General features: G+C 46.1%; 1 protein-coding gene across 1 annotated transcript in view; it reads left to right on the top strand. All coding sequences in view use genetic code 11, as the record gives it.

The window, feature by feature from the left end:
• Nucleotides 1-4,545: 4,545 nt before the first annotated feature.
• The window catches only part of EGR_08510 (Collagen alpha-1(IV) chain), a gene marked incomplete at both ends in the record, with an annotated part of 26,292 nt that continues 8,622 nt past the window's right edge, over nt 4,546-22,215 (top strand). Inside the window, 27 exons of the mRNA XM_024497759.1 lie at nt 4,546-4,680; nt 6,363-6,437; nt 6,752-6,886; nt 6,934-6,978; nt 7,123-7,245; nt 7,666-7,728; nt 8,676-8,861; nt 9,540-9,656; nt 9,731-9,775; nt 9,858-9,977; nt 10,069-10,282; nt 10,883-11,023; nt 11,112-11,255; nt 11,472-11,638; nt 11,717-11,914; nt 11,991-12,207; nt 12,427-12,831; nt 12,910-13,035; nt 13,118-13,600; nt 13,668-13,975; nt 14,049-14,289; nt 14,404-14,511; nt 15,764-15,961; nt 16,566-16,670; nt 19,488-20,845; nt 21,381-21,458; nt 21,493-21,627. Of these exons, the coding sequence (XP_024347845.1) occupies nt 4,546-4,680; nt 6,363-6,437; nt 6,752-6,886; nt 6,934-6,978; nt 7,123-7,245; nt 7,666-7,728; nt 8,676-8,861; nt 9,540-9,656; nt 9,731-9,775; nt 9,858-9,977; nt 10,069-10,282; nt 10,883-11,023; nt 11,112-11,255; nt 11,472-11,638; nt 11,717-11,914; nt 11,991-12,207; nt 12,427-12,831; nt 12,910-13,035; nt 13,118-13,600; nt 13,668-13,975; nt 14,049-14,289; nt 14,404-14,511; nt 15,764-15,961; nt 16,566-16,670; nt 19,488-20,845; nt 21,381-21,458; nt 21,493-21,627 (5,670 nt within the window). The remainder of the gene's footprint in view (nt 4,681-6,362; nt 6,438-6,751; nt 6,887-6,933; nt 6,979-7,122; nt 7,246-7,665; nt 7,729-8,675; nt 8,862-9,539; nt 9,657-9,730; nt 9,776-9,857; nt 9,978-10,068; nt 10,283-10,882; nt 11,024-11,111; nt 11,256-11,471; nt 11,639-11,716; nt 11,915-11,990; nt 12,208-12,426; nt 12,832-12,909; nt 13,036-13,117; nt 13,601-13,667; nt 13,976-14,048; nt 14,290-14,403; nt 14,512-15,763; nt 15,962-16,565; nt 16,671-19,487; nt 20,846-21,380; nt 21,459-21,492; nt 21,628-22,215) is intronic.

Raw genomic sequence — 22,215 nt, 5'->3', positions numbered from 1 at the left:
GCAGCTGCCACCCAATGGACTGGTATAAATAGCCACATGCACTTTTTAATTCCCTTTTGGATTACAAGAAGTCATTACTGCCAAATGTTACCGAAAGCGGCACCTATATTTTTGACGATTCTCTTTAGAATGGTTTCAACCTGCAGCTTATTTTGATCGGTGTTAATTACAAAACATTTTCCCAAATTAACTAATCATTTGGGAAGGATCCTTCTATCAACCAATGAGATTTTAGCGGATATTTCGTCTAATTTTTTTTCCTTTCTTTTTATCTTTTAACAAAGGACAGTCAATTAACCTCGGTATTTTTTATGATTAAGTTGTTTTGGGTCAAAGGATGCGGCTGGGGGAGGGGGGAAGGGGAAGGGGTTTGCACCAGTGACATACGTGTAATCATTGCCTCCCACATCGGTGTCTCAAACACCGTAAATCTTTCCCAACCATCCCGTTAGTGGAGCACTGACATTTCCATGAATGCCGGTAACTGTAATGCTAAATGGACAACAGAAAGGTCACCTTAGAAGTGCAAGTGATTAGTGGCCGAAACCTGTGTAAAATGGCTTGCCTTCTCTCCCTCTCTTCTTCCTCCCTCTATCCCCATCCCTTCTATTTTAGTCATCGGAGCGGTAGAGGCTTTTCGGAAGATGGTTCTAATTTGTTGGAGAAAGTGGGCAAATATATCTGGTGTCGTTACTGCCTATCCTGTGTAAATGTGGCTGAAGGTTAGTGCAGGATCACCCAAGCCCCGGATAAATCACATAGTGTGACCGTCATATTTCTAGTGTTTGAGTTCCCCCTTCCCCCTCAACTCTTCCTCACCAAACAAATTCTTGGTATTAACCTGGTGGGTAGTCCAAGGGGTTCTAGGTGGAAGAGCTAGAAGACTAATAGTAAACCTGTAATTTCTTAACCCTCAGCTCTCGCATTGTGGCGGCTGGAGTGTGTGGGATGCTCCTCATCACCTGACCTTCATCCAGGGATCGAGGATGATGGGAATAATAACCTAATCTAGGCCATTTCCCGTCTCTGCCTTTTAAGAACACGCACAAATTAATGTCTGGCAAAATGGGTATGAAATTGCCCCACCCAAGGTTTATTCCTCAATTTTAGCCGAGCTATTGCTTGCTTAAAGTGTTCTACTATGCCCAAACAGTTGTCTTTCATGTTGCCAAGATGTGGAGGGTGATAAAAGGGCTCCAGACTATTTGGCAACCAAATTCTGCCTCTTCAGCTGATTATCGATACTTCCAGTTCTACCGATTACGCACGGGGTGGAAATATTGGTGGTTATCACTTTGTTCCCCTGGCCTACCCTGTGGGAAGGATTCGATAAGAGTGAAGGGAGGAAGAAGAAATTGGGGTGGAAAAAGCTTCCTACTTATCGGGATACATTGAACTGACCTTGAGGTTAGTGGCCATTTATTGAATAACCAAACTGGAGGTACCACCCTCTCTCCCAATTTTGTCCGTCAAGCAGTTTAAAATGCGTTCGTCTGCACAAAAAAACACTGGAATGGTGGTGGTACCCAAGCCTTTGCAGCTGGGACGTGAAGCGTTTTAAAATCGTGGGAAAGAGGGCACATGAACCAGAGTTGGTTGCGGTGGCCACAAGGGTACCCTTTGCCTTACATCCCTAATGAGTCATCGGTGGGTAGACTTCTTTTGGGTTCAGACGTACCGAATAGACTGTCCCAGTCTCTGCCTCTTTTTCTCCTTTTTGGACCATTCAGCCTGGCGACAAGTTGGGCGTTTGGAGTGTACCCCTTTCCCAGTGGATTACCAATTAGGCATTTTTGGAATGGAGAGATGGACGGGTGGACACCAGCTGGATGGATGGATGAATTCGGGAAGGAGGGTTACGAGGTAGATGATTTAATACCAGATCTAGCAGACCAGAACGAATACCCGATTCATCCAGTACCAAGCTCACTAGGCGGGAATAATTCCTTCTTCTTTCTCCACTAAAATGCGTTCATTCCATCATCTAAAAAGTGAATTTCCAGACATAAAGAAAAGTTAAAAGTTGCTTCTGACATTGCCTTCCTTTTACATGACTGCCCCACAAAGCAGTCGACTGCAGTGGCACCATTCTACAAATTAAGGGAAGAAAGTGAAGAAACATTTTTGATTCGACTGTGCCAACTTGACGAATCACGTAAGTGCCGAGGCGTGAATCGCGATTTGAATGAGAAGGGCTAAAAGATTGCTGAAAATGACATCTCATATCCCCTCATGCTCCCAAACAGACTTCACCAAGTATGACCAATCAGGGTAAACTAGTTGTGGCCAGTGGTAAGTGCTGGAGGCACGAGGCGGCCCCAGCCTAGCGAATTTATACCTTTCGCTTGACCTTGACCTGTTGGTGGATGGTAGTGTTCTTATAGTACACTTATAAGTGGTCCTAGCCAATCAGGAGGGACTGAAATGCATCCAGACCTTCACATTCTATGAAAGTGTAAAGTAAAGCAGCAAAGTTACTCAAAACGCCTAAAAATGGACGAATTATCTAGTATCTCGACCATCTAGGACCTACAAACGTCCACATTCTATTTAAAGGCTAATTTGTCAGATCAGGGGTACACACATCCATTTGCTTTGTTTTAACCTCAACCAGGATGTGTGGGACTCAATTTCCTACAGCCGCCTGTGATATTTTTCAACTTAAAACACGTGTCACATATATGTGACCTGCCGAAATGTAGCACAAACCCGTGACGTTGATGGCGGAGGAAGGGGACAAAGGCACCTTACAAAACAAATAAACGATGTCACATTAAGCAAAACGTCAAGGGTAATTATTTGACAGGAACTAGCCAATAGGTTAAGGGTAGGAAACCCATGAATAATGCCACATTTTTCCATGTTAACTATGTTCACACCTGCTCCGTAGTAGAGTGTAAGTTGGTCATTCCTCCCAGCAGGTACACATTTTCCACTGCAGTTTGTTCCAAAAAAGCGTTCCCATCTTGCTTTTTCCCACAAAATAGGGGAACAAATTCCTCGAGGACGCTGGTGTGTATTTCTTTTAATGCGACAATAAATTACTAGGCGCCACTTACACATCCAATTTATGGGACCACCTGGTAATTGGAATTGCCCCACTTGAACCGAAAGCACAACATAGCGATTTCAGCAACCACCTTATTATTTTTCTGCCTATAAATAAGTCGTTAAAAAGAAGAAAAAGGCGGAAAAATGGGAGCATTAGTAAACTTCTGAGAGATTCATCACCTCACTCCACTTCGCCCTTTCAAGTGGGAGGGGGTGAGGTTGGAACCCCTTAAGCACTTTAGAGGAATGAGACGTTTCCGTTTTGCGATTCTGAAGTTCCTTGAACATTCTAGAACGTCATGTCCTCGTTCACTCCCAATTGTCTGTGATCACCTACGGGTGACCTTTAAGCGTGCTAATGCTCATTCAAAGTCTAAGGTCAATGAATTGCCACATTCTAAGGCAAAGAAATAGGGAAAAAATATTATCCTTTATTTTTTTTCACTGGTTTCACTCCTTCTTCCTTCCTTCCTCTACCCCCTAACACCCTATCGCCTCCTCTGGAAAGAGGAGATCTTACGGTTTTATTTCGATACCATCTGCGGATTTCCATTTATTGCGGCGCCTGAAAGTGACACAAATCACAGTTATTCCCTCGGTGGGACCGGCAGCGGGTATGTGCGCATTCCTTAGGACCCCATAACACAGCACTCCCAAGCCATAACCGATATTAAGACCAAAAGGTACTTTTTCGCCTCCTCCCATATTCCTAGGCCTCCAGGATAGCATCAGGTTGGGTTAATTCTTTTGCAGATTATTTCTTTCCCTGGTTAATGGGTTTGCCCAAAAATCAGTGCCTGCAGAAATCAGATGGGGTAACTAAAAGGCGGAGGGATGTCGGTCACCGCGTTGGGAGGCCTGGCTTTTAGACAAAGTATCGGCGCGTCTTTCCAGACGCTGGAAACGAGGAGAATCTTTCTTCTGCAGGCTGAGCGACGCAGAAATCGGTGGTCCAAACTGTCCATTAGGAAGCCTTTAGTAGGTGACCACTCTCCTCGGACAACTTTAAAGCCCTGCTTTTCTACTTTGGGTGTATTTGAGAGGGCTATCACCAAGACAGTTTCCTACTTGGGCGTAGAGATATGCATGCATGAGTACCTAACAATCGCGGTGCATTTAATGCTCTTCCCCCCACCGTCACACATACTTGACGCTCAGATTAAAAGAGAATAAATTAATCTGCAATAGGAAGAGCGTAATAAAACAACTCGGTGGCATTTTGATCAATTTTCTGGGGAAAAATTAATGCCCTAGCTATTTAACTAAACTTCAGGGCAAGATTTATTGTTCACTTTCCGGAACCCCATTCTGTCACGAAAGGGAGGTGGTAAATCACCAATAAAATCGGTAAAGACTGCAGCTGATAAAAGGAATAAAACGTCGAGGGCTTTCGTCCTTCCCAAGTCCGACTTGGTTCCTGAACATTCACCTTAGAAGAAAAATAAAAAGTGATGAAATGATTCACATGTGCACTGAATAGGTGGTGTTTCCACCATGCGGTTCAAATATAAGTTCTTGTCATCTTCTGCCGTCTCCCACCAATCGCCCCACTCTCCGCCAGCCAGGAAAGGGCCTCTCTGTCACTTGTTTGGGCCCCTAACCTACGCTAAATTGAGCTCAACAATGGGGGTAAGCCTTTTTGTCCCCTCCATTGGCCTTTTGGATCTTTACATCACTACTGTTGCACATCGATTGTGTCTGCCTGCCCCGCGTTCTTGCATTAATCACGAGTGTCCCCTTTTTCTGCGTATTTCTCCCAACAGCTGCGCATGTGTAGGTGGGGCTGTGGGGGTGTGTGTGTGTGTGTGTGTCCGAGAGCCGTGTTTCTTAATTTGCCTCTTTCGCCTGTACTTGAAGCAGTAAGCAGGCGGGACGACCCCTCCACCGCACCCCACACACTCCACCCTCTCCTGAATCCATTTCCAGCACACACTCGCACAGCTACGCGCACACACGCACACACACAATGGGAGAGGGGCAAGAGGGAAGTGTGAGAGACATGCGAATGGGCACACGCACACACACATACACACCCAACTTCTGTGTACACATCTGCAACTTGTGCTGCTCTTACTGCCGCATCTGCTGCTGCTGCTGTCGACGACGCTGTGGTGGTAGTAGAAGCTGCTCACAACACCAATCTTTACAGGAATTAACACCATGAGTTGGTATGGGTAAGCGCTACACTTTGCCTTTAAACATCCTCTCTCGTAATGACCTCCATCCAAGTGTTCTTCGCCCTGTGGTGTGGTAATGAGAGGTTTATTGGCGTGTTCTCCTCCATCCTCCTCCACCGTATGCGTGTTTGTGTGTTATGTGCACTTTGAAAAAGTACAAGAAGACCTTTTTGATTCCCCTGTGCGTATATGTGTGTGTGTATGTTGACGCAGGCATAAGTTCCAGAAGCACCAGTTTTTTGGTATAGGTGCCCAATCCACCTACCTGCCTACCCATCTATTTGTCTATCCATCTACCCCTTTTTTGTGTGCAAGAGTATGGCAGGTTACACATGCATCCACACGCATCTGCGTACGTCCCCTTTTTTCTCTTGCTTTATTAGACCTGTCCTATTTGTCTTCCAATCCCGTTCCATTAGTTGTATCTCGTTTTTCAGCCTCAAGTTGTCAATACTCATACTGGTGACTCTCCTACTCACAGCTGCATTCGCTGTAAGATTGCCTTCGTAAAATGTTTTAAAAAAAAATAAGGAAAGAGTAAAGAAAAGGCACTTAAAATGTTATTAAATTAAAAAACCGTAAGGTTGACCTCTAAAAGACACAAATAAATCCTTTTAAAGTAAATCCGAGAAGCTGTTGTTTTAAAGATCAAGAAGTGTCTCAAGTTTCAAACTTTTCCGAGGTCCTGCTATTGTGTGCTTCACTACTGTGCCGTACTGCTTATATTCATCTGGATATTTCGCAGTCTAAATCACATAAAATCGCAAACAATAAATGTAATCCGTAACTAAAGCGCTTAAAATCGAAGAAAAAATATTAATAAAACTCATTTGTGTCAATAATCAGTACAACGAAGAGTAGTCTACTGATAAGCCAATGAAGTTGCTTCAAATGAGCCATTCAAATTTCCAGTTAATTTGTAAATTTACCTAGATTTCATTCGACTGTGATAAGTATTAGTTAGTTCGATCATCAGAGCAAAGCTGAGCATGTAAATTCGTTTAAAGGTCAGGCTCTTTAAATGTTAAACGCTTAACTGTGTAGTTACTCCCCTTTTTTGCTAAAACTTGGAGGTGTTTCAAGACGATTTGTCCCTTCTTCCCTTTTTGTGAAAATAAAATAAATAATTTGTAGGAGAGGAACGATACATGGTGTGATGAACTCTGCACCCCAGAAGTCTGCAGCTGCCAGGGCATTAAGGGCGAGAGGGTGAGTCTGTTTTTGACACAGGTTTCCTTTTCTCCCTTTTCCAAATAATTATTCAACTAAAAGGTCGTCTTTATTTATCTCTTGTGATTGTCATCTGCAATAAAATGCATTTCTCATGAATTAATGGGGCTAAGAAAGTGAAAGGGAACAGAAATGAGCCGAGTCATTCGGCTTGGGCCTATTTGATTTATAATTATAAACAAAATACTCTCTCGCAAAAGAAGTAGCGCCCTGTTAATGTCGTGGCAGGACAGCCACTGTTATCCAATTTTAGATAAGAGATCTAGTTCCGCGTCCTTTTTATTTCACTTTAGGGTCCAAGAGGACCTAGAGGTCCACCCGGAGAACCGGGTCCACCTGGATCACAAGGACCTCCGGGATTTTGGGGTTCTAGAGGTGATCGTGGTCCTCCTGGATTACCTGGTCCGGAAGGTGAAAAGGGTGAAGAAGTGAGTTGGTCAATTCACCTTGACCCCATTAACTCTTCCACATTTAGGGTCCACAAGGTCCTCAAGGTTTAGCTGGAACCATTGGATTGACGGTATGTCCTCCACTTTACCAACATAATTAACTCTCCATCTAGGGGAATGACGGTGTGAGGGGTGCAAAGGGTGCCAGTGGCGCAACGGGTTGTGAGGGCCCGAGGGTAACAGTACTTTATGAATCCGAAAACCGATTGATTTAGGGTATTCCCGGTCCTGAGGGACCGCCTGGAAGAAACGGGACAGATGGACCACCGGGGGAGCCCGGTGTGCCTGGACAAAAGGGACAAGCATGCTCAACGGATGGAGGTCCACCTGGTGAAGATGTAGGTCTTCAAATACGGTATTTTTTTGTCTCTTCCCCCCTTTCCAGCGCAATGAGTCATGAGGCCAATGCCTGCCCTCAATCTCTGATTTCTAACCCGCGGTGTTGCAAGAAGCATGCTCGCCGCGATGTAATGATGAAGATTTTAAACAAAACTTCGCTCCACCACCCTACTAAAATCTCTGCATTGGAAACTTTTTGTATTTTGAAATTCAACTAAAATTAACTAATCGATCCCTGAGAAAAACGAAAGCTAACTTACAGATGCAAATAAACCGCTTTTTCCTTCTTTTGCCCTTTCTAGGGTGAGGCGGGCGACATCGGGGAACAAGGCGAACCCGTAAGCTTGCTGAGGCCAATTTGCTTAATTTGCCAGTATTCTGGAATGAAGCTATTTTACCCCTTTTTTCCTCTTTTTTAGGGCGAGCAAGGTGAAGAAGGGGAGGAGGGACTATCCGGCTACCGCGGTCCAGAAGGAGAGAAGGTATATTAGTTAAATTATTCTAACTAAAAATACGTTAGAGGTTAAGTAATCTCCACAAATAAACCATTTTTTAATAACCCTTCCTTTTTTTTTCGCCAGTTTTTGACATTTTTGACCAGATTAACCAAGAACCAGTTTGTATACGGAGCTACATTAAGCTAGCGAAAAGGTGATTGGTTAGCAAGGCGGTCAACTAATGGTTGGGTAAAGATCAGTGCGACAAAAGAAGCGCAACGATTAAGTTCTGAGAGAGTACGCCTGATGGGGCAAACTCCCCTAAAAATTTATTAATTGAGTCTCAGGCTGTCACTCGTGTCAAGCGTCAAGTCAACTTGGACAAAGAAAAGCTGCACAATATCAAGAAGATTCGTGGATGTTTCCAGGGCACTAATAAATGATCAGTAAAGCAGAGCGAAGGGAATGTGGCAAAGAACACAACCTTCAATCATGACGATGGGAAATTAAATAGTTTAAAAACTTTTTGAAATTCAGGTGACTGAGTATTAAGACATCGATTATGTCAACTGTCAAGACTACTCAAGAAGGTTCGCACATCGCCAGGTTCCGTGTACGTTGTCAGCAAGGCGATGATTGGTTGGTGAATCATTCGACCAATTTCTAGCTAACGTGTGTTTAGAAAAGAAAAAGTTGCCAAAAATCCCTTTAAAAATGCTTAATTTAAACGATACATTAGTAGCAGAACAGCTTTTGGAACATCAGAGATGTCAAGTGTCAAGATTATTTTGATCTAAAAGAACCCTGACGATAGGGTTGTTGAACCGGATACAAGTGGTTTTAGCCTCAGGCAGGTTTCCACTTCACTGGGAGTATTTTAAGCTCCTACGGTCGATCTGGAGTCAAGTTTCCATTCACCAAGGAATTGAAAATCGTCTAATTAGACGGAGAATATAAAAGGGGGATCCTGAGATGTTTATTTTGCTTTTTAGGGTATAAAAGGTCTGCCGGGTGAACAGGGTCCACCCGGCCCAGATGGGACCTACATTGCCATTAACCTCATTCGTGGAGACAAGGGTGAAAGGGGTCACCCAGGCAAAGATGGCATTCCATGTGGCCCCGACATAAAATTCGAGGAAATCATCGGCACCGGTGAACGCGGTCCTCCCGGTGATCGAGTAAATGCCCCATTAATGGGTCACTTGGATCAAATCACCCCTTAAGGCTGGTGAAATGATCCAGAGGACAATAAATGACCTCTTTTCTTATTTACGTATCATTTAAAAGGCGTCTCTTGCAATTCTCTACCTCTTTTTCAAATTCCCTGTTTTTATTGCTTAAAAAGGCTGTTTTAGTTCGTTGACTTTTTGATTATATGCACTCGCGGCTTGTCGGTACATTCCACCTAATAATCATCCTTGAGGTGACTGCCAGTGGACCATACTCGTCATTTGTTAATGCCCAATCTGCCTAAAAATACGCTTGGATAATTTGATGGGAGCTTGACGTGTTCGACAGAAGGAGGTAGAAAAGTGTTGCACTTTGTCTACAACAAGGCAGCTCCTTGTGGTGATAGCAAAAAAGGGCTTTGGGCATTCGGAAATAAACACGAGGTTACCTAAGTCTTCCCTCATAACCACTGGTAGTGCCTGGGCATTCTTCACTAATTTTTGGATGTCTGGCTTAGTCCTGATGTGGAACTAGCAAAGTTTTTTGCTTCATTCAATATCAAGTTTTTGCCGTTTGAATCAATCCAAAAAAATCTCTCACTTATAAAAATGTGGGCATTGTTGCGTGCCGATCAGGTGATGAATCGATTGGTTAGAGAATCAAACAATTTTTTTGTACCCTTTTAGGGCGAACCAGGCCAGCCTGGTGAACCTGGGGCTAAGGGGGAAGTCGGATTGACAGGATTTCCAGGTGACCCCGGTGAACCAGGAGAACAAGGACAACGAGGTGACCCCGGAGAAGCGGTATTGAATAAATTGACCTCGCTCTTCTTCCTTCAGCTAACCACAATTCTTTCACACATTTGGGATAATTTTAGGGTGAACCTGGTGAACCAGGTGAAGAGGGCGAACGTGGTGATTTGGTGAGTGCATTTTGAAGAATAATGGTGTAGGCTTTCTAAATCCCTGGAATGAAAGACTGGAGGTTTTTGGTTGTATGTCTAGGGAGATTCAGGATTGGATGGTCCCCAGGGCATTTCAGGACCCAAAGGAGCTCCCGGTGAACGTGGAATCCCTGGCAGGGACGGATCTCGAGGTGTAACTGGACCACCAGGCGAAGCTAGGGTATATCTGGCCTTTTTAAAAGCTGCTTTTAGGACGAAGGAGCTGAAAAGTTGAGCATCATCACTGATGCAGTTGCTCTAATTGTTTGCAGATTTGGGACTGTGAGATCACCTCAAAACCAAAGGGTGAGAAGGGTCAACCTGGTTTCGAGGGTCCAAAGGGTGTTCGTGGTGTCACTGGAACACGAGGTCCCAAGGGACCCAAGGGTCAGTCCGGAGATCAAGGCGACAAGGGTCCTGATGGGGAAATGGGTGAAGCCTGTGTTCCTGGACCTCGAGGCGAGAAGGGTGAACCTGGAGAACCAGGTGAGGCTTCAGAAATTTACGATTTTGTTGTCCCATAGTCAATTTGGGGGTTGTAGGAGCTGGTCATGAACCTCCTTCAATTCGACCTAGTCGTCTATTTCCTGCTGAAGTAAATTCAACCCTACACTTGCTGCCGCCACTTTGTCATTTTGAACTTTTTTCAGCTAATCAGCGAAAATGTAGTGCCTCTAATAGAACTAACGACACTTTCCCCTTCCCTCTTGCGTCCCCTACTAAGTCGGCGAGTTCAGCGGATTCAATTATTCTTAGCCTATTATTTCCTCAGAAGAACCACTGTCGCTGTCCTGGATTGACAACCCAAGGACTTCTTTTAAAGTGCTTCATTTGAAAAAGTCCTCATTAAAATGGCAAAAATGTCAATCAGGTGAACAGAGTGTTACTTCAATTAATCCTTCAATTTCCTATGCATGTGTATTAAAAAAGGTGCCCATCACTAAGTGTGGATTGAGGTGAAGTGCTTCCTTCCCCTCTTTCCTACCCCCTCCTCAGATTCCATGGATTGCTCCATGTATTAAACAACAATGAGGTCGAGTCCTAGAGGGCTTAAGAGAGGCTTACAATATTTTACTCGAATTTTAGGGAGAGATGGTGTGGACGGTCTACCAGGCCAAGAGGGCGAACCAGGTGCGCCTGGAGCACCTGGAATTCATGGAATAGACGGTTTTGGGCAACAAGGTTTTCCTGGTGAAATGGGAATTCAAGGTCAAGAGGGACCTCCAGGTAATCACGTCCAGAAGGTTTCCTTTCTTCCCTTCTTTTGCTGAATAACTTGGAAAGTTCAGCTTTGTCCCTTTTTTTCTCAACACAGGCGATGTGGGCGAACCTGGTGATGATGGCGACAAAGGGCCTCCTGGAAGAACTGGCCCTGATGGACCCCGCGGTGAACCCGGTGATCCCGGAGAAGAGGGAAAACCTGGACGAGATGGTGATATTGGCGAGATTGGCGAGAAAGGTGGGGCCACAAATCGTTGTTATTGGTTGACGGTTGACGCGACAAGTAAATATTTATGCAATGTGGGTGGATATTTTACGGAGCCTCATTACTCCCTCACTGACATTTCCGAGGTGACAAGCGCTCACTGAGAGGTCGATTGAAACAATTAATACTAAGCAAGGCTTTAAAAGTAATCCGATTTCTTTCCTTCACAAGGTGAACCATTCAATCCAGTCGACTGTCCACGTTGTGAAAATGGTCCACCGGGTCTTGAAGGTGAAATAGGCGAACCGGGTGAGGATGGACTTCCAGGAGAAGATGGGAGACCTGGAATAGATGGACCTAGAGGTTCCATTGGTCCAGTTGGTCCTGTTGGACTTCAAGGCCCTGATGGCGATAAGGTTGGCACGAATTAGTGCAAAAAAAGATCTTTCTAACCCTTTGTATGTTGCTTCAATGTGTAGATGCCTTCTTTTTAGGGACCTAGAGGTGAGCAGGGCTATCAAGGGGAGGCTGGTGAACCCGGTGATCCGTTCCTGGTGGAAGGAGTCCCAGAGAAGGTCGAACTAGGTGATCCTGGTGAAGAGGGTTCAGAGGGTCCTCTAGGTGAAACCGGTGATCGTGGACCTCAAGGCGAAGAAGGCGATGAAGGTTCTGCTGGTCTACCTGGTCGAAAGGTGTGCTGGTTGCCGAGTAAAAATGAGTTATACGGTTAAGAAGGAAGCACCCTTGTAAACTCCTGTATTTTTGCAGGGTGAGAGAGGAAGACAGGGCTCTATGGGAGATATCGGCCCTCCCGGAGAGAAAGGAGAACGGGGTGAACCAGGAGAGGATCTAGAACACGTTGTTGGAGCCCCCGGAGATCCTGGAGACGACGGACCGCGTGGGCCACCGGGCATAAAAGGTGTCGACGGAAGCCTGGGCACCTGTATCTCAGCTGTCGACAGTAAACTCGCTCAAAATACTCTTGGTGAGGAATTGCTAAACTTTGGGCTAGCAAACAGTAGTGAAGGAGCTTGAAGTCGGTTGGAGCGACGTTTTTCCCAAGTCTGGACCGTCAGGTCAAAGGGCTTGTAGATGTCCAACACCTCTTTAAAAGGCATCAGTTATAGGCATCAAAGTAGAACGGTGGCATCGTGGAATCAAGCTTCTAAACTGGATACCAATTTCAAAATTAGCATGTAAACAGAATTCCTCTACGCACCAGCGATCAACAGTCAGTCTAGAGTAATTCAAACCTTGACATTAACCATTAAAAGTGACTTGACATGGACTTTCCATGGATCCTTAAGGACATTTTCCCCTTATTTCTGCCTAGATTTGCTCGGTGCAAAGGGTGAAAAGGGAGACCAAGGTGAGGCAGGTCCTGAAGGTCCTCGTGGACCCCCAGGGGAGAAAGGTGGCTTTGGTCGCAATGGCGAGCTCGGTGAGCGTGGTGAAAGAGGTCCTCCTGGCCCTGCCGGACCTGCTGGTGACAGAGGACCGAGAGGTCCACAGGGACCCCCCGGTCCTACGAGCCGAGCAGGACCTCGTGGAGAAGAACCGGAAGGCGAACCTGGAGATGCTGGTGAAATCGGGATTCGGGGTCCTAAGGGTATGTGGATGGTAGCCTTAGTCGAAGGCCTTATTTGTGCCGACTATTAAAGTGATTCTTTAATCAATCTGATTTTAGGCGAGCCTGGAGACCGTGGCGACCTTGGATCTCGTGGAGGTCCTGGCGAACCTGGCAAACCCGGAGAACCTGGTGATCCCGGTCCGGATGGGAAAGAGGGGGAAAAGGGGTCAGCTGGACCAAGAGGTAGCCTATTTGACAGAATCAACTTCAAGTGGCGATAATATTCTGACCTATTACTCCCTTGAATACTCTTCTTTCACTATAGGTGAGCCTGGACCTCCTGGTCTAGAAGGGGATGAGGGAGAACAAGGGCCTCCAGGTGAGAAGGGAATGCCTGGGGAACCCAGTACTCCAGGTGAGCCTGGTGAACCTGGTGAAGTGGGTCCACAGGGCGAACAAGGACCCCAAGGCTACAAGGGTCCCACAGGAGACCAGGGCTTCTGTGATATCGCGGGAATGCCCGATTACGAAGGACCGCAGCCGGAACCTGGTGATGTTGGTGAGCCCGGCGATGTAGGTCCTCCAGGTGAACAGGGATTGCCAGGTGAATCTGGCCCAGATAGTATGGAAGAGGGCGAACAGGGTGTTCAGGGACCTCCTGGAGAGAAAGGTGAACGGGGCGAGGTTGGTGAAAAAGGACCGGAGGGTCTGGAAGGCCCAATTGGTGAACGGGGTCCCCCAGGTCCAGAGGGTCCCCCCGGTCCACAAGGAGACCCTGGTGAAGAGGGAGAACCTGGAACAGAAAAGGGTGCGTTATGATTGCATTGTCATTGCTGAATTTTGGAGGAGGGGCTGACTAGTGGTAACATGGTTAGGTGACCCTGGAGAACCCGGACCCTATGGTCCAAAGGGTCCACGGGGACCGCCAGGCCAAGCCGCGGCCTGCCCTAAAGGTTCTCCTGGCGAGGATGGAGAACCTGGTCTCAAGGGTAAAATAGGTGATCAGGGACCCGAAGGTGAACCGGGCAAAGATGGAGAGCCCGGTAAGGATGAAATTGGTCCGGAAGGACCACCTGGTGAACAAGGTGAGCCCGGTGAACCCGGCGATCCAGGTCCTGATGGTGAAGAACCGGTAGATGGTGAAGTTGGTGATGAAGGTGAAGTGGGTCCTGTTGGTGAACAGGTTAGTTGCCTCAGCCTCGATTTTTCAATGTTATGCAGAAATCCTTCTATCCATTCCGTCTATTGATTGCTAGGGTGATAGAGGTCAGGCAGGTGAGTTGGGTGAGGATGGCCCAATGGGAATGGAGGGCTCGAAAGGACCAACTGGAGAGGAGGGTGATGATGGGCCGATGGGGGAGCAAGGTGACCAGGGTGATGAGGGTCAGCCCGGTGGAGACTCTGTTACTATCAAGGGCCAACCTGGACCCCGGGGACCGCCTGGTAAGAAGGGCGAGATGGGTCCTGAGGGTGAACCCGGTGATCGAGGTAAAGAAGGTGAGTTAGCTAACTCTAAATATATGCATGGATCAATTTGAGAAGGTAAAATATCCAACAGGATTACTCTTTATGTTGGTGAGTCCAATCACCCACCAAACTTATCCATTTTAGGGCGAATGGGCCAATCTGGAGCGCCAGGAGAGTCGGGACCATTTGGAGAGCCTGGCGAAAGTGGTGAAGATGGGGACGAAGGTGAATCCGGTGATTCCGGTCCTCAAGGTGGGTCCAAGTGTTACCACATGCTTTCATTTCCTTTGCTTTGTCACTGGTCATTGTGATGTGTACAAAATTATGGGCTATTTCGTCTCACCCGATTTGTCTATGAAGGTGCTTTTCTTCTCAATATGCAGAAAAACTGGAAGATTAATAATGGATATGTCACGTTTCAAGCTCCATTTCGCAGTGGTGGGAAGCACAGGAGACACTGAAAATGTCAAGTTGTCACACAGCCCTCATCATTCACTTAGTAGTTCAAAATTGCCCATCAAATTAGATCCGCCCAATTGGCGGATTCTATGAACGATCTGGCCTGAATACTATACGAATGAACCCATTCGATCTTTCCATTCATTCGCCTCTTTTTCTTTCTGCCTTTCATCGAGGGACGATATTTCCTTCCTCCCTCCCTCTCTTTCGCTTCACGTACAGGACTGTTGTAGACCGAAGAGATTGAATTCCTTTCCTTAAATGTTCTATCGGTCAGACTGCATCTGTCAGTACATCATCTTCATTGTTCCTCCTCGTAATTGTATGAACTGACGCCATTCGTGCATGCAGGAGATGTTCACAATCGAAAGATTGGATCTATTTTTTGATTGAAGGCAAAAAACTTCTCGTCATGAATTAACGACGCCGATTTTGTGTTCCACTTTGTTCGGCGTTTTTCCTCCCACCTTCTCTGTGTAGGTAAAGAAGAAACAAATCCAAGGCCTTTAATTTACTTGTGCAGTTAAGCATGTCACTTCAAATATTTTACACGAATTGGGAGATCGTGACCTTGAATCGGCTTTATCACGATGGCGCTGCGAGAGACGGCCGGCAGAGGCAGTGCCTGTTAAAGCGTGTACCTGACCGCATAGTAGTTACAGCGATGTTTAGACGGAATTAGAGGGAGGGGAAAGGCTGACGTGTGGGGTCGAAGTCGTCCGTTCGTCTTCCTCTTCCCACCTTGGTGGTGGGGTCGGGTTTAAGACCGACCACCGCGTAAAGGTCAGTCGGTCTTCATAATCATGTTCATTCATCGTAGGAAATAGCGCTGATTTTATTTGTCCTCATGATATGGGACGGAAAAATGGCATTGCTTGAGGCTAAGCGAAGCGAGAAGAGAACGAGGAACACTACTTTCCTCTCTTTTAAGTCAACAGCTGAATCCATTGCTTCAAGTTCCGCCTAGAACTCAAGGTTACTCTTGAATTCTCTGTATCGACGAGGCGAAGTTGTTTTCACTTAGCACCTTGGATGGCTATTGTAGGTGAGCATGGAATGCGAGGTCCAGAAGGTGATGCTGGTGAACGAGGTGAGGTTGGCATAAGCGGACTCAAAGGGGAACGCGGTCCACAAGGTCCAAAAGGACGCTCCGTTGTCGCTTGTCCCGCTGCTCTGGATGGTGAAAGGGGTACTATCGGTCCGCCAGGACCTAGAGGACCCAAAGGCCAGCCTGGTGATCCAGGTCAGTTCCGATTGGTGAAGAACGAAGCGAAGAGAAAACATAACTTCTTGACTTTGTTCTTCTCAAAATAGGCTAACTTTTTTTAAGTTTCTCTAATCAAAGAAGTTGTTACAACAATTAAAAAGTCGAAAATTTTTTCTTGAATCGCCAAAATTTTTAACAGTAATTTGATTTGTAAAACCACCTAAATTTAAATTTTGGTTGTGCAAATTCCAGCATAGCAACAACGATATGAAGGACGATTTTTGGTTAAAAACATACCTTCCTACAATTTAATCTATGTTTTTCATAAAAAATTAATTTTGTGGCGGATTGACTGTGGTAAACACGAATTTGATTGGTTGTTAGTCGACAAGGCGCCTTAGCAACCTAGATGCCAAGGTGACTACTCTAATTTACTGATTTTACTTCTTGAGTTGTCTACTGCCGATTACCTTCTGCTTTTCCCCTTCCAGTTAACATTACAGAGGGGAGTCTTACTCCCACTACATTACGGGGCTAAATGACCTAGAAGACCCCATTGGTCGGGTCGATATTGTTGATGATTGGGGTGATGAATCCTTCGGATAATTCGTTACCACTAAATCAATTCTGTCTAATGTAGGTACTGACGGAGTTCCCGGTCCCAAGGGCAAGCAGGGTGAGCCAGGCCTAGGTGCACCTGGAGAACGCGGAGAAGTGGGCTTGATTGGAATATACGGAAGATCTGGTGAGTAGGTAATACTGAAGTGGCCATGAGTAGTACACAAGTCAGAAGCGTCAATAGCCTCTGCCAAGTCCGCCGTACACAGACACACACTTACACACACACACATGCGGTTGGGGCCATTGATTTTGCGATAACCACACAGGCACACTTGCATAGCCATTGGCTGGCCCATCCCTCCCCCGTCCCATGCGCGCAGTGCGAAGGTGTGTGAGCGGGCACATGTGCATCTCGATGTGCTGGTATGCCCATGTGGACTGGCAAAGTGGCAGAGTGGTGCCACACAGATGATGCCTTCAGTGGCTACTACCCGTTCGGGCTTATCGATGTGGTGGCGGCGGCGGCGGCGGCGATGGCGTATGACACCCACCTGTTTCCTTCTGTGGACGTAGTCTCTGCACCTCAATCCCCTCTCTTATCCATCTTTTTATGCTCATCGTCACCTCTGTGAACACAAAACTTGCTCATGTAGTGGTGAAACATGAGCACCGTGTGATTCGGGCTATTTCATAAGCAGTCAACCAAGCATCGGTGAGTAGTTGATCCGCATGTCACGCTTTTGTCTTATCTAACCAGAAAGCAATCCAGCTAAGATATTTAAAAAAGCAAGGTTTCGAAGCAGCTTTTTTGCAAAAAAGCATTTTATTTCCGCATCCTTAAAATATATTATGTAAAACACCTCAAAATTACCGATTCGCAAATTTGATATTTGGAAGGGGAGGGGAAAGTGTTTTCCCATGACCCTTGACCTTTGGTGTACAACATCCAGGGTTTCCAGGTCCGAATTTGCTTTTCTTCGCGTCTGTGGTCTTTTAAATTATTGAGAGCGGTAAATTCTCGGGTGAAGAGGGATAGTGAGGGGAAGGCGGAAAAATGATACCACCTTTATGGATCACCTAGAGTTACCTATTTTTGTGAAAAAAAATTGTCAATTTTTCCAAACAAAAAAGGAATGAAGTGGAAGAAATCCTTGCATATTTATTCATGAAAAACCGAAATTGAGTTTTTTAAAAAATGCTGGATTTAGTTTGATATCTAGCTGATAAATTTACTCCTTGAAGTTGGTCAAGTAAGTAATTTTTCTCTTTGTGTGATAAAAATATTCTTACCTCTTCGACAAATATGTGTAAATAATTGGAGGAAGTGTGTATAGCACCCGGACTGCTCTCTAAAGCCCCAGAATGCCAAAACAGCAGAGGTGGAACATGACATTTTTATTAACGCACAGGCGAGCTGGCAGGCCAGTTGCACAGCCCAAAGACCACGTTGCGAAGCGGGATTTGAAGTCCCCACGCGGGCAGTCATACAACTTAAACAAAATGCCAGAGGATACCAATTCCCTCAACTCAAAGTTACCTCTTTACAACCTCAGTGTTCTACTTTGTTATACCACTAAATTTTGACAAACAAACAGGTGTTATTCTTCAATAATTTCATTGCAAAACTAGTTGTTTGGAACGGCACAATTCCCCCCCCCCCCATCAAACGGTCATTTTTATTGCCTCATAGTGAACAATTTTTCCCAGCAAACTCAATTCATCCTAGACGCATTTTCTGGCAAGAAAAAGTCGTTTTCTTTCCATAAAGTCACAGAGTTTTTACCCCTTTTTATTGGGAGCAATGCACCGTCGCACTACAAAATCGTCTGTTTGTTAACAAAATTAAATCCGCCTCTGTGTTCGTGAGTCCCCTTCATGAAGTGCCGGATGCCCACAATCTCCTTAAGGGCAGTTTTCATAATCCTTCGAATTTGAGTTTAGGCCTCGGAAACAAAGGAAAAATACTTTTTTCAATCCGTTTGCTCGATACCTGATTGGATGAAATCCAAAATACCGTGCCCTTAAAGTAGCCACTCAAATGTCTGCGGCATTATGCATACTTTTCTCACCCTCTGATTGGTCACTTTGTATATCACCGATGAATAATGGCTTTTGCGCAGTGTTTTCATTGGTTGACTGTAAAAATTCGGTTGCCAAACCGCAGTGCAAATCGTCGTTACCTACTAGATGGTACTTTTGCAGTGTTGCAGGGGGGAGGGGGCCCAATTTCCTAGGACAGATGGAATTTTAGGTTTCTATCTTCCAAATTATCGTAAACTTTTAAATGCTAACAGCCGAGAAATTATCTTGGAGTATTTGTATTCAAAACATTCTTTTATTTTGAAAAAAAAAACCTGTAAACTTTTAGAGTCTTAATATTGCATTTCTGATGTGTGGAATTTCTAACTGCTTCATCGCATTTTTTCTTTACCATATCAGCTTTTCTTAGATGCTCTTATTTAGCTATCTTCTCTTTATTTTTTGACTAGTGACATGACTACTTTGTCGCGTCATTAGATTTACTTGAAATTGGAAGGGTAAGACCACTTTTCTTCGACTTGCTTTCATGAAAGCGTTGTGAGGCATTTTTTCGCGATAGTTGAGAGATGAGATGCATTGATAATGTGATTTGATTTGGAGACATCCATCTTGGAGCTCATATTGAAGAGAATGAGGATCTGCGGGTACCGCTATATAGCTCCAGATAGATGGAGCACAGGAGGTTGACAGACGCCAGTAGGAAGAAAGACGACGACTGAGGCGTGGTAATCGAATCGCATAAGATTGGAGAAACCCGTGCTGACACACTCGCGATCCGAGTACTCAGTGGGGATGTAACGGTAAAGGACGGTCAGGCAAGGAACCACAGAAAGGATGGAACACTGCAAAATTAGGATATTTATGTAGTCCGGGAAAGTTAGAACCTACCACAACAAATGCCAATTCACCATAAATCTATTTACTTTACTAAATGAATCTCTACCTAGTTTTCCTTCTTCAGGGACCCCCGGTGACCCTGGTGATAGTGGTGAACCAGCAGAGCCCCCAGAAGCCGGAGAACCAGGAGACGAGGGCCTACCAGGTGAACCTGGTGAAGAAGGTGAACCTGGACTCTCCGGGAAGGATGGTGAACCCGGTCTCAAGGGGGAAGATGGCTTGCCAGGCATGCGTGGTCATCCAGGCCTTCGGGGCGAAGACGGTGCACCAGGACCTGACGGTGAAGAAGGCGACTTTGGCGACAGTGGTGAACGTGGCGAGGAGGGTCCAATGGGTCCAACTGGCCCTCAGGGTCCCCTAGGTCCAAAAGGACCCAAGGGAGTCGCCGGCCATGCCGCTGTCGGTGAACGTGGTGATGTTGGCGATGCCGGTGAACCTGGCGAGATCGGAGATACAGGAGAGATGGGGCCTCCAGGTTTTGAAGGTCCACCTGGCGATGTTGGAGAGAAGGGACAGGCTGGAGTAGAGGAAGGACCTCGTGGACCTTTCGGAGATCAGGGAGAGATGGGTGATGTCGGAGAAGAGGGTGAGAAGGGTGAACCTGGCCCTCCTGGCGAACGGGGTCCTCCTGGACCTGTCGGACTGCCAGGGCCCACCAACTATACCAACGTGCTCTTCGCTAGGCATTTTCAATCGGATGAGGGTCCATTTGAGTGTCCAGCAGGGACGCGTTTCCTGTATGATGGGTACAGCTATCTCATGGGTGGTGGTGTGGACTATCTTTACAGCATGGATCTTGGAAGTGCAAGTTCGTGTATGCGACGGTTCAACACACACCCTATGACTGTCTGTGAGAGCGGTAGTGTCTGCCACACTAACATGCGTCACGAGCGGTCCTACTGGTTGGCTACTCTAAAACCACGATCTGAGGAACCACTTCCAATTGAAGAGCTGGATGGGCGCATTTCTCGATGCGTGGTTTGTGAGGCTCCCACGCATGTCTTTGCCTTCCACAGTCAAATTAGAAGCCTTACGCCATGCCCGAGCACATGGACTGAACTGTGGACGGGCGTTAGTCTCCTATTGGTAAACATTCTTGCTCAAACAGCGTTATTTCATCTATTGAACCCATTATTTAATATTGCCTTTGCCTTGCAGCACACGTCGGGCTCATTTGGAGGCGGTCAGCCGTTGTCCTCCCCCGGAAGTTGCTTAGAGCACTTTCGATACTCTCCAGTTATCGAGTGCAATAATAATGCTGGAACTTGCCACTACTGGAGCGACGCAAAAGTCTATTACCTTCGCTCCGTCCCAGAAAGCCTGGAGGAGCAATTCTCGAAGCCCCTCGGATTGACCTTGAAAGCGGGAGATGGACCTACGGTGGATAGTGTCAGCAAGTGTCGAGTGTGCATGAAGACGCCGGTATAGGATTTTTCAAAAATTTATCTCAAACACCGATGGCAGTGGCAACATCCAATTTATGGACAAAACTAGCAATGACAGTGTCTTATTTAGGCTTTTCTTGTTTAATTACCTTATTTCCTCCCCAATCCAAAGTACTCTGCTTTTCTCACCTCCTTACCCCTTTTCTTCTTCCACCACCCCTCATTATCCACTGCTGTATGTCTGTGTTTCAAAGCACATCTTAGAAAAGCAATACTTATTAATGTTATTGCGCGCTTGTTTTTAGCATACGATGGTTATCTACTTATAAAAAAGCGAGTAGCATACAACTTGTTTATTTTATTCAGAGACGTCGTCTGAATGCTGGCCGGACGTTCGCCTAGAAACACCTGGCCAGCAGGTCAATTCTTCTTGTTTTCCAGAAGACTAACTGGTCTCGGGGTCTTTGCGACAATATGCATGGTTTTGAGTGTCCTTATACCCACTGCCGTGGCGGTAAGTCAAATATCGGCATTTCGGACTCATCCCCACATCTTTTCCTCTTCCTCTTTAGCAATTCTCGCCCAGTCGGGAATGTAACATCGACTGCTACTACGATAAGTGCCGTTGCGTGGCCCCTCAAGGCCCAATGGTGAGTTAGCATCAAGCTTAATAGATATTGCTAGGGTCCTCCTGGAGCTCGAGGTCCGCCGGGTGTTACAGGCCCCAAAGGTTACCCCGGAGAAATAGGTCCCATTGGCCCCAAAGGCCAGCGAGGACCACCTGGAGCCGATGGAATTCCTGGAGAGCCGGGTGAACGGGTGAGTGAATATATCGTCAGCTGTAAATTGTTGCCCTCCACTGGGTGATTTCCTCACTGAGTGTGTGCTCAAGGGTCCTCCTGGTGATTTCGGTCCCCCCGGCCGACATGGACAACACGGAGATGATGGTGAAATAGGTGATCCTGGAGAAAAGGGGATTCCAGGATGTGATGGGCCGCCGGTAAGTGGAATAGCTGACCTAGAATATGCTCTGCATTTGGATGTCTGGTGATTGAGGCGTTGTTTACATCAATCCTAGGGTGATCCCGGTCCACCTGGTCCAGCAGGACGTCCTGGAGTTGATGGCCCGCCTGGTTTTCCTGGTGATCCTGGCGACAGAGGTGAACCTGGCGACTTTGGGAGTGGACCGCCGGGTCCCCCTGTATGTTCATTTTCTACCGAAATAGTTGTCAACAGTGAAATTCATTTACGAATTTGGTGATAATCCCAAGTTTTTGTTTAACTTGTTGCACCCTAGTAGGCTAAAATCATGTTTGGTTTGTCCTTATGGGGGAAAACAAGCCCCATTCCCATGGTTCATTTATTCTCACCATATCCCTAGTAAGTAACTTAACTTTTCACCCTCTC

This window comes from Echinococcus granulosus (genome assembly GCF_000524195.1).
Source record: "Echinococcus granulosus chromosome Unknown EG_S00108, whole genome shotgun sequence".
Taxonomy (NCBI): domain Eukaryota; kingdom Metazoa; phylum Platyhelminthes; class Cestoda; order Cyclophyllidea; family Taeniidae; genus Echinococcus; species Echinococcus granulosus.
Note: the sequence above shows the minus strand (reverse complement) of the source record. Positions and strands in the feature narration are given on the sequence as shown.